Source organism: Homalodisca vitripennis, chromosome 1 (genome assembly GCF_021130785.1).
Source record: "Homalodisca vitripennis isolate AUS2020 chromosome 1, UT_GWSS_2.1, whole genome shotgun sequence".
NCBI lineage: Eukaryota > Metazoa > Arthropoda > Insecta > Hemiptera > Cicadellidae > Homalodisca > Homalodisca vitripennis.
The window spans coordinates 61,048,152-61,060,836 of NC_060207.1; the positions used below are offsets into that span (position 1 = coordinate 61,048,152).

General features: G+C 33.4%; 1 protein-coding gene across 7 annotated transcripts in view; it reads left to right on the forward strand.

The window, feature by feature from the left end:
- The window catches only part of LOC124362764 (protein cycle-like), a 158,082-nt gene extending 153,729 nt beyond the window's left edge, over positions 1–4,353 (forward strand). For 6 of the 7 annotated variants that reach the window (XM_046817579.1, XM_046817589.1, XM_046817571.1 and 3 more), the window contains 2 exons: positions 2,168–2,330; positions 3,897–4,353. In XM_046817579.1, coding sequence (XP_046673535.1) covers positions 2,168–2,330; positions 3,897–4,078 — 345 coding nt within the window. In that variant the 3' untranslated portion in view covers positions 4,079–4,353. The remainder of the gene's footprint in view (positions 1–2,167; positions 2,331–3,896) is intronic. The other variant, XM_046817562.1, reaches the window with a different exon arrangement.
- The last annotated feature ends 8,332 nt before the right edge of the window (positions 4,354–12,685 follow it).

Here is a 12,685-nt window from a genome sequence, read left to right on the forward strand (position 1 = left end):
CTTTGTTTCTGTCTCTTGTGACTACTGGTGAACAGGTGAATTAAATCAAAGAAGTCTACAGGTACTGATGGAATTTCTAGTTTGCTTCTGAAGCAATTATACACAGTCATCAGTGATTCGCTAGCCCATCTATTTAATGCCTCGATTTCTTCAGGAATTTTCCCTGACGTTTATAAAACTGCAAGGCTTGTCCCCATATTTAAGACGGGGGAGAAGAGTGACGTTAATAACTATGCCTGTTGCTCTTTTTTGTACTCTGTCAAAAGTGCTTGAGAAAGTTGTCTATTCCAGGTTATTGTGTCATCTGGATAGACACAACATCCTGATTCAGAACCAATATAGCTTTAGGACAAACCGCTCAACAACTAAATCATTTTTTTTTTTTTTGTTCTCTTAGGACAAGAAGCTTATAAATTGCACTTAGTCCTGTAAGAACCTTTGCGCTGCTTCCGGAGTGACAGGATATTCAGGGCAAGGTTAGGGAGTAGGGGCCGCCTCCTGTCCATGAGGAAGAATTAGAGCACTACATCTCAGTCATGTCTCCCCAGAAGAAGGGGAGGCCAGCTCTGAACCAGCCTCTCCAGTCAAAGTAGGCAGGGGGTGGCACACCCTAGTTGAGGTTAACAGGAACCTCTGAGGTTAGGGAACAAACCCCACCAACTCCAACAGTCATCTCCCACAGTAGACTAGACCTATCGAATTGCCCATGAACCCCAGAATCTCAACATTTGCGGTTAGTGATGTGCCACTACTGGACATCCATAAGGTTGCCCAGATTGAAGTGGCACATCGGTTTTTGCTGTGCCCAGTGGTGGGTTCAACTGGTAGGTATAAACCATCCAGAAGTGATCCCTGCTGGGTGAACACTACTAAATCATTACATTACATTAAATTAAAATAGTCCTCTATTACATAAAAGATACTATAATGAGATAAAAATAACGATTAAAATAACTATTAAAATGTCTTTGGCCTACATTAATTCCCTAGACAAGTAAAGCATATTACTTTCCATGTACTCATCAATTGTACATGTAACAGGCTTTGGATTGTAACCAAGTTGAAATAACTAGTTTGAACTTATTTATAGACAAATCCCTTACATTCAATGGTAACTTATTGAATATTCTAAATTGCTGACAACTGTAGCTATTAACTGTATCCAGTCTTACTCTAGGTGTTTAGTCTAAATGTGGTATTGTAACCATTTTAAGACTTATGTAAATTTAAAACATTCACATTTTCTCTAACATAAACTAAATTTTGAAAAATGTATATACAACTCAATTTCATAATTTTAAAACTAGAATAAATATGTTTACAAGATTCTCAAGACAAAAGATCAGCTATTACCCTAACTGCCTTTTTTTCCATAAAAATGCTTTCTTGGCAGTAGTAGCGTTGTCCCATAAGTGAACACTATAACAAATTTGTACAGAAAAGTCCAAAGTAAATCATTCACAAAACCTCAGGATTGACACAGAACATGAGTTTTCGTAACAAAAAAATTATTCTAGGAAGCTTTATACAGATATTTTCTACATTTACCTTCCACAAAAGCTTACTATCCAAAACAATTCCCAAGAGCTTGAAAGGTTTAAGACAATCACCCAGGTCTAAGTTGTTTCTATACGTACAAAATATATTATCAGTCTTATCATCATTTACAATAAGACTGTTAGCAGAGTACCAGTTCTTTTTAGCTTGTTGAAGAGAATGATCCAACTGTAATTTAATCGTACAAAAGTCAACATTAGAACAGAGAATGGTTCTGTCATATACATAAGGTCAAATAACTCGAGGAGCAAAAACCCCTATTCCAAGCAAGAATGTATTTATTTGAGAAAAACACTCGTACAGTAATAAAACCGTGTATACAGTATTTGTGGAATAGTTTTAACCAAAACAATTAAAGTACATACCTTCATGTATATAGATAGTAATTAATTGATGAAAATTCAAGAAGTCTGAACACACATGATGTTGTTCTTGGCGTTATTGGCTGATACCGGAAACAATAAGGATACCGGAGTCAGTTATAAGGAGTTCTACTGTAATAATTAATTCTATTTTTATAGTTGCTATTTAATGAAAATAATTGTTTGTGCAAAATTTGTAATTAACTTTTTGAGGGACAAATAAATATACTTGTAATATTGTTTGATAGCAGTCTCAAGTGATTAGTTCGGTGCTTCACGAGATGCCAAGTCAGAGCCTGATTAGAACATGCAACAGTAACCATAGTGCCAATAGTCCAGGGAGCGAGATTAACAATTACACCAGTGCTGTACGCAACAATGTCACTCTCACTAGTCTTGCCAACGATACAGGTATGTCCTACGCAGATCTCCGTAAGAGTAATTAATTATAGAATTGTTCTAAAAGTTGTCACTAGAGTACTTCTAATAATTATTAAAACAATATGGCAACAAGTAGAATGCCTCACTCTGGTAACAGTGTGAGAGCCTTTTTAAATTATGGTTTTAATTAGTTGATTAGGTTATCAGTATTTGCTATTGGATGGTCTGTTCAGTTATTATGACTGCTTAATATAATTTCAAGAGCAAGGAACACTGAGAGGTACAAAATTATTTGAAAAGTAATCATAATTTCCAGTAAAAATGACACATTACTTCTCAAATTTATGAATTAATCTAAAAACATTAGTAAAGTTATGTATTTGTGTTTGGTCTCTTCAGTGCTAACATCTCAGTGTAGACAATTCTAACGTATTGACAGACTTGCACCCAAGATCTCTTCAAAGTTAAACAAAATTTTCACCCTGTTTTCAGCACTGTACATACTATTTGATCACACTAAATGTAAACTGTTACATACAATTTTTCTTCTCAGGAAATATAGATGTAAACAAAAACTTAAATGTTTAATCTAAATGTTTTGACCAGGATTTAAAAAATGTCCTAGTTTTATGGAAATCCATCTTTAGCGTTTCAAGTCTTAGCATCTAAAAAAATAAAATAAATTATAGCCTATACACTTACTTTTCAATAATCTAATCGTAAAGAAAGGTTTGAAGGCCTGAAAGCCAAGGATTATTACTAGTTGATAGGAAAATCAGCAGACTTACCTTGAAAACTATCTTTTATAGTTCATTAATTGAAAGAACACATAAAAGTACACATATATTTTACACTTAATTAGAAATTTTTTATTGCACTGTAATCTTTCTCAACCAGTAGAGACCATTCTCTACTGGTACAGAATGTTCTCTACTGGTTGAGAAAGAATGCTGTTCAATTCAAAATGTATAATTTTGTGTACTTTCATATGTTATTTCAATCAGTGGACCCTAGAAGATAGTTTTTAAGGCAAGTCTGCTGATTTTCCTATCAACTAGTAATAATCATAAAGAAAGAATACCAAAAATCATCATTTTATCATCTAAACTAGTATAATTTTTATTTGATTATGAGTACATATTTAAAACTGCTAAAACTCCATGGCTGTATAGCGACAAACCACAGCTAATGGCCTCGTGGTTCACATGTCAACATGACAGTAAAAGGACCAAATTTACCGAAGTTTCTTTTTAAGTTTCCTCAAATTAAACATGCTTGTGTGCTTTTATTAAAATTGAGTACAGATAGGCTGAATGATTCTTTATTCCAACAAATAAAAATGTAATAATGATACTGAAACATATAGATAGAAAACACTACTGGAAATGAAACTATCAATGTAGGTTTAACCAATGTTAATAAGTAAGTCCAGTTTGTAAGCACAAAGTTTCCTATATTGCTTATCAACAAAAATACCTGTTCATTTTTTAATAAACCTCTCTGTACACACAGCCTCTGTTTCATATCTTCAGAGAACAATTCTTAGTTTTAATTATTTGAAGAAGGAAACTGAATAACTGATTGTATATGGATCAGGAGACCCAGACGATGTGATAGAGATGATTGAGCAGACAGAGTCACCCCAAGCAGACGCCCAGAGCATCAACAACCACGGGAATGATGAAGCAGCCATGGCTGTCATCATGAGCCTCCTGGAGGCTGATGCAGGATTGGGCGGTCCAGTAGACTTCACCGGTCTTCCGTGGCCACTTCCTTAACCCCTTGGATGCCTCATATTATTTATTATGCCTTAATTATCGTACAATTTCAATGATTATAGTTAAAATTTTCGCAACCCAAACATTAAATTCAGATGTTATAAAAGTTAAATTATGTTAGAATGTGTAGTTACTTTACCATGGCAAGCTGACAGAGAATTCATTCATTGTCAGTCATCTTTGGTTTTCAAATTTTAACTTCCCCCAACACAGAAGGTGAACTCTCTCTCCAAAATGATTTTGGTGTCATGTCATTATTAAAACAAGTTTGGATACAACTGAAATTTATTTAAATAACCAAGCATAACGGTAAAAATTACTCATAATATTGTACCAGTTACACAGATTTGATTTTTTTTTAGTTGAAAACACAATGTCAAATAATAAAATATAATTCATTTGGTCTTCCTTAGATGGCAGATCAAAAATAGCAAAAGTTTGCTTTCAAAGAACGTGATATGTACAGTAGACCTCTGATTATCCTACCTAATGCAGTACATGGCAGTAAAGATGATAAAAAGGCTATATAATCTAAAAGTTAAATACCCACACTCCATCTCGAGTTGCTATACATGTATGTTAAGAGCTAGCTGTAGTGAAATGACCTTGAACTTTCCCAATAAGAACTATGTTACACTTCATGCACTTTTATACTCTTAATTTTGATTGTAGCACTATAGGAGATGTCTGATTTCAAAGATATAATTAACAAAATAGGAGTACGCCACACCACATGTCGCATAACAGGGTTTGCTGAGGTTGCTTGCAAAATTTCAAATCTATAGCTCATTTTATTCTTGAAATGTCCAGCAGACAGGCAGGCAGGCAGAAAATCATACAGAAAAGAAATTTTTACATCCCCCGGCAGACAAAAGAGAAATTATATCAGACTTCAATTACGCTCATCCAAATTCCATGGTTGGACATGCACCATGCATAGAACTCTTTTTTGTCTATATAGAAATGAAGTTTCATACAAAGTTTAAAGATTAAATCTCTCTCAAAATATCTTGCCACATAATACATTCACATTTTTATTAATTAAAATTCTGTATAGCAGTGTAAAAATATTGTAATTTCAAGTGGGTGAGAGAGTCGACAATGGAAGAGTGCTCTCAAATCAAATCTTGTCACCAAATTTTAACTCTGTTTCTCCACTTTGTTTGTTCTCTCACTTTACTCTATGAATAAAAATGTCACATGTTAAAATTTCATATGCTTGTACTCAGTGTTTTTATTCTGTTGCCATAATGGTTACCTATAAGACCAATGTAAAACTATTTGCTAACACACAGTCAAATCCCATGGAGTAACATGCACCATCATCGAACGTAAGTGTTTGCAGCTTGAATTGAAGCTTCATGCAAAATTTCTAGTCAATAAGTCAGCTTGTTTTTGAGATATTGTGTAGATGGACAGACAATAATGAAATTTTTCCAGCCCCATAAGTGATAGGTTTTGTTAATGTATAGCCAGTTAAACATCCAAATGTTTTTATTTTTTTTTTTAACTACTTGAGTACTATTTGGATGATGAAGTGCAAACAAGTTTGAGATATTCTTTTTGAATAACTGATAAAGATATCGAAAATATCAATAACTAGCCACCTCTTTATCATTTAAATGGAAGACAAAGATAAAGATGGAGTGGAGTTTAATGGAGTGGTTAACACTTCCGCTTACATAAGTCAAGGCAGCAACGCAAGATAGAACTAAGTTTAACAGGTCAATACTAAGGACAACACAAGCTATTTTGTTGCCCAATGCAAAAACATTTCTTGCCCACCTCCTCCAACCTTCTGTGGGTTATTGGAGCCTACACTCAGGGAATATCTCTAATACCAATTGACAATTGATTTCAAATTTTGTATGAGCTATCATTTCAACATTGGCCAGATTGAATTTGATAGTGGTGTATATCGTCCATTGAATGTGGCTGAGCTATAGTCAGGCTTATCACTATGTTATATATCAAAAACGAATTGATCTATAGACTTGAAATTTTGCAAGAACATAGGCGAGATGAAGTTGGAGATAATGCATGTTTCATACCTGAGCATTAATGAAGCAAATCACTAGAGGAATATATTGACAAAAATTGGATTCTAGAATTGGAATTTTGTAAGAAACTTTATTTCTACATAGGTAAGATTAACTTTGATCATGGTACATATCCATCCATGAGATTTTGCTGAGCATTAGCAAAGTCTATCATTCACTCATTCACAGAGATATTTTTATAACTATGAAACTTTATATGTACAAATACAAAATCAAATTGGATGGTAATGCATGTGCAAATTTTGCAGGAATTGACCAAGTGTTAGCAAAGCCACTCACTCATTGCGATATTTTGAGAATTAATTTAGCTATAGATTTGGAATATTTTTGCACAAAAAAATCATTTCTATATAAGGAAAATTGAGTTCTATGGTGGTGCATGTCCCTCCATATTGTCTCTGATCTGGCCAGGATGCCGTTTAGGATACGTCATGATTATAAGACAAATTTTAGTTCTTTTTAGTGATAGTAAAGTCATGACTTTTTTTGACAACAGGATATATCCCACCAGAAAGCCCTTGAGTAAGCCTCATGACCTTGAAACTTAGCAAACACTATTATGTGACAGGCATTTCAATTTAATCCTACCCTATTTCTATAATGGGCCACATCAAGTTCAATTGTGTGCCTATCTGTCGATGGAATTCCGCATAATGTTAGCAAAGTTTATCACTCTGTGAGACATTGAGAACAAATTGAGCTATAGATTTTAAATTGTGCATGAAACTTTATTTTTACACAGGTAAGGTTGAGTTTGTTCCTCAATGTTTCTCATTTTATCTTCAGACCAGTAATGCAACTTCCGGTCTGCTGCACCCTTAACTTGTCAAATCTAAATTAATCCAGAAGTTTCATAACTATGGACTTTTTAAAGTCAAGGAATAAAGTGTACGGTAAGCTAATTAATCTGCAGACATCAGATAATGCGTGTGTAACTTGTATACTGTTATAACACCCCTGTTTAAATAACGAATTTCTTTGTTTAATGTTCACTATTGTTGGTGGGTGATTTGAAAGAATATTACGGACATTTGCCATAGTTTTGTTTTACAACAACAGAAACATGAGTATTCGAGAACTGGTCTTTGCTCTTTTCTTCAGGTATAAAACAATGTGAAATATGCAAGAGATAAATTATTCAAGACATGGTGAGGACACTGATAAAAAAACTATTACATTAAGTGGGATGAAGCCAACACAACACATTATTGGAGGGAATGTTTTGAAATAAAAATGTTTCAAATGATTGAAGTGCTCATAGTGGTCTAAGAATTAACACTTAACAACACCCTACTTTGCCATATCACTTCTCGTTACAGCACTTAACGCTCTTGCATCTGATATATCTCCGAAACATCAAATTATTCAGATTATTAAATAACTGTGATAGACAGCATTACACTTTATGGATTAAGTAAGTGGTTGTGAGCATAGGAAATATATTATAGTACAAATTAAGTTCTATAATGAAGTTAAAAATACAATAATAGCATTATTATTTCCTCTTCAATTTTATCCTTTGCGCCTCTCCCTATATGCATGCCCCTGGTTACAGGCCCAACATTTGCAGATGTTAGGTGAGTACTTAACTCTTGTGCAATTACTGCTCATAGATTAAAGAGCTTATAGGGGGCATGGGTTTAGTAAATCACACAGAATTCATTTTAGGATCTTAGTAAAATATTTTACTATTGTATTATCGCAACATAAACAAACTGATGTTGTGAAATTCCCATTTTGCCAGCTGCACAGCTTGTATACTATTGTAAAAGTGTGTGCTCCCAGTGACCTTGAGTAAGAGCCTAGCAAGTCCAATCAATAACATCAGTTCACAGTTATTCACCAAGTCATTGTAATTGCAATAAGCCTGATCAATAACATTGTTCAGTACTTACTTGTGCCATCCCAATTTTTACAATGTTATAATTGGGTTGGGACAGAGCTGAGTAATCTGGAAGTTCTGATAAAGGAAGCCGGATAACTGGAGGTCCACTATATATTACTAGACTTTTCAGTTCATGAGGTCAGTTTTACTCAATTTTCAGTTGGTTAGATAAGTTTTGGAATTTTACCTTGCACAGATATATTTTCATGATATCTTAATACACAGTTAAGACTGTTTTTATTGATTAAATTTCAATTCAATATACATTTTATAAACCAATTTAATTTAAATTGATTTTTACAACAATATTGACAAGTTTTTAGTCCTTTAGGAATAAAAGTTAGTTGCATCAACTTATAAACAATGTGTTAATTATTCTGTGGACACATTTTGTACACCACCTGACACTTGTTTCCTTTTTGTAAAAGGCAAATCGTGAACCCTAGATGGTAGTTACTTATATATGGCAGGCGAATTCATAACTTCCTCATATGCTCTTACTAATAGTGTCATTTCCAGCAGGGTGTAACTCTGAATTTGAATATTTAAAGCTATAATTTTGTCAGCATGCTTAGTTAAATTGTTATTGTTGTTTAGTTTGTTAGTTGTTTGTTAGGTGAATAAATAAGGAGTAATGCAATATATGTATTATTTCTCTAATTAGTAGCCACTTTTTGACTGTTTCCTGCATTTCTTGAGATCGGGACCAACGTACCGTAGTTCATAATGAACTTTACAAGTCCGAGTCGTATGTAAATAGAATGTAATATATTGTATAATAAATTTACTGTAATGATGTTAATAATTAGTTTTAAGCTTTAAGCACTGTAAAAGTTATGTACATGTCATTATAATTGATAAATCATTAGCTAGGAACTATGTACAATGATACATTTTGTAAAAAGAAACAATTTGAGATGCAGATGTGTTTTATTTTAACTTCTCTCCTTTAGTAAGACATAAGCAGTGGAATTAACAAAGTATCCTCACATATTTTCCTCTCTCTACCTCATGAAAGTCACCTTCCTCCATATTCCGTGTCCTTTCCCCATTTTTCTGACGCACAGTACTTAAAAGCCACATTCAACTGGTACTTCAAATATAATCAATGATTTATAATAATATATATTTTAATAATATTAATTTTTAATTTAATACAAATTCTTGCATTGATAATATTTTAACTTTTAAATTTAAATCATCTTTTGAATCTCAAACAATGAATTTGGAATTGGGTTTGTCGGATCACAAGGCAGTCTTTTTTAGATATTTCTAAAGATCTTATTTCCAAGAATGACAATACAAAACTTAGAGTAAAAAGACGGATTTTTTCTAAAAAAGCTCTTTATAGATTTATAAGTAGAGTAAGAGGCACTAAGTGGAATGTTTCAAATGATTTTGCTGAGAACTGTTCAAATTCTTTAACTACTTTCAAAATGTATGTAAAGAATCGTTTCCATTAAAATTCTCTGCTAACAAAACCAAACAGTCCCAAATTAAAAAATGGATGGCAAAAGGAATTCGAATTTCATGCATTAAAAAGAGGAAGCTTAGTAAGCTGGTCAAACAATCTAAACTTTATAAATTATGTAAAAGATTACAATGTCTATAATAAATCCAAGCAAATTTATTATTATAATTTCATAAAAGATTCTGAAAATAAAAATAAAGTTGCTTAGCATTTAGTTAAATCCGAGCTTTGATATAAGAAATCTGTTAAAAATTTTCCACCTGTTGTGTTGGATAGTAATAGATAGGGTTATTAAAGATGGAAAGGAAATTGCATAATTCTTCTACAAATAATTTTCAGAATTAGCCAAAGAAATTAAGGCTCGGCCTTGTGAAAAAGAGGCCCTTAACTTAGTACAAACTGATCTTGAATGTAAATTTTTAAATTTAAATTTGGTAATGTGTCATCAGATGATGTTGTCAAAGTGATAAAATCATACAAAAATCATCTCAGTGGGATGAAATACCTCTGGATATAATGAAACATGTAATATATTCTATAACTGTTCCTTTATCCTTTAAGAATTGTACACTTCAAAGTTAAGAGCAATGGAATCCTCTAGTTTAACCAAACCTTTAAAAGAAGCAATACATTAAATAAATAAAACATCTATTAAAACAAATTAAATTATTAAAAAAAATCCTTTACAGCACAGATAAAAGCATTTTCTAAGATTAACAATAACTGTTAATTAACAATAAACTTATTATTAATCCCAAAAAAATTCATCCACTTAATAAAATGGGTGTCCCAAGAGGAAAAGGCCAATTTGTCTTTTGAAAATACCAAATGGCAGTGAACTTAATCTATTTGGCAGTGCATTTCATAATTTTGGTCCAAAAGATAATGTTGCTAATGAATATTGTTTGGGAGTCAGTTTTTTTTGTTACGTAGCCATATAAAGCAACAGTTTATACACAACTAAACAAGGGACTGTCATAATATGAAGTTCTTGAAATGTGTGTTTACATTAATCTTTATAACCAATACCAGAAATGTGAAGTACTGTTTTTTTTTATTAATAAATTTGTTTTAATGTTCTTTTTAAATGTATTTCTCCACATTTTAATACAATAAACCAATTGGGAATAACAAAATGCATACTATACTATATTAAGAGCTTTTTCATTACAGAATTCAGACAGTTTTCTAATCATAAATATTGCTTTAGTTAACTTTAAACAAAGAGTAGTTATATGGTTATTCCAATTTAAATTTTTGTTGACAATCAATCCAAGAAATTTTGTAGAATCATACATTAGTATCACTAAATTTTCAACTGCTATTTGAATTTCAAAGGAAGATTTTTTATTTGAAGTAAAATTTACAGCTGTTGTTTTTTTCCATTTACTGTTAAAAATTTGCATTAGAGTATTGCACTATATTATTAACTTGTATATTTCCTATGATTTCTAAATCCTCCAAAGTTTTGTGTTTATATAATATAGGTGTCATCTGCATATAAAATGGTCTGGTTTACATTTCCAATGTCATTAATATATATTAAATAGCAATGAGCTATTTAATATATATTAAATTCCAAGAACGGAACCCTGGAGCACACCTTACTTAATGTCTGCTCTTATAGATGTGACTTCAGCCTGATCATTTCTTATACCAACAAACTGTTACCGACAGACTAAGTAAGATTTCAGTAAATCGTGAGGTGTCCCTCTTATTCCATAGTTTTCTAATTTATCAAGCAAAATATTTATATTTACACAGTCAAAAGCTTTTTATAAATCCAGAAACACACCACATCACCATTTATTATTCTTTTCATTATTTCATTAAGAAATTTGATTATGGATGAGAAAGTGGATTTTCCCCTAGTGAATCCATATTGATTTACAAAAAGTATGCTCTTAGCTTCTAGAAAATCAAGTAACCTATTGCAAATAACTTTCTCAAAACTTTAGAGATACAGTAGAACCTCGGTTAACCGAGCCTCGCTTAACCGAGACTCCGGGTTAACCGAGGGCCGTCCTCGGACGATTTTTTTTATTTAAAAAGCAAAAGAAACACGCACAAACTACGTACAGTAATGAGCGTTTGGGTGCTCCTTTTATCGCAATACGCACGCTAGCCTGCAATGCGTTAAAACTACTGTACAGTAAATTGTTGGCAACTGTTTGTGTTTCCTCGGCCAAATATTTGCGTAGCTTAGCGCTTATCTTTGCCGAATGCATACGGCACTGTCACCCGACACCGCTCGCCAGAGCAGCTGCAGGTGTTGTAACCCGACACCGCTCGCCGCCGGACCAATGCGAACTGTTTCAATGCCGAGACGCGGACTGAGCCACTCGCTCTCCCCACCACCCCGATTCGACTCCGTAGCTTATTGCGCATCTAGTGGGCTGTCCTGGTGTACAGCTTCAGCTCGGATGTGTTCGTGCATCATCGGTCTGCCCGAAGACGCCATTTCGTCTCAGTGGCAGTCCTTTGTTTACTTTTACAAGTCAAGTGTCCTATCACTGTTTTTTTATTGTGTGTTTAAGTGCAGTTACAGTAGGTGTAAATGAGTGCTAAACGCAAACGTGTCGTTGTGTCCTTATAGAGACTAAACTAAATGCGATTCGTCGTCTGGACAATGGTGAGTCAATAAGAACAGTCGCTAAAGACTTGGGGTGTTTGGTGAGGTTACCGTCGGAGATTGGAGGAGGAAGAGGGCTGAGTTAGAAAAATGGGGTGCTCAGAGCTTAAATTCCAATTGCAAATTCAGAGAGAAAAACGTTTAAAAAGTGTGAGTATGAAAAAAACTTCCGAGGCTTTATTCTTATGGTTTTCGGAAATGAGAGCAAGGGGAAGTCCAATAAGTGGGCCTATTTTGCAGGCAAAAGCGCTAGATTTTCCATAAATCTTTTGGCGATGGCGATGAACCTTTTACCGCTAGTTCCGGGTGGTTAATGCGATGGAAGAACCGTTATGGAGTGCGGCAACTTAATATATCTGGGGAAAAAACTTTCAGGTAATGAAACTGATGTGACAGTTTTTGAAGAAAAAATAAGAAAATTGATTTTGAGTGAGGGTCTTACATTCCGATCAAATATTCAACTGTGATGAGACAGGCCCTTAACTTCAGAATGTTGCCCTCAAAAACTTTAGCCAGTCCAGCAGGAAACATCAGCTCCTGGTATAAAGAAATCTAAAAG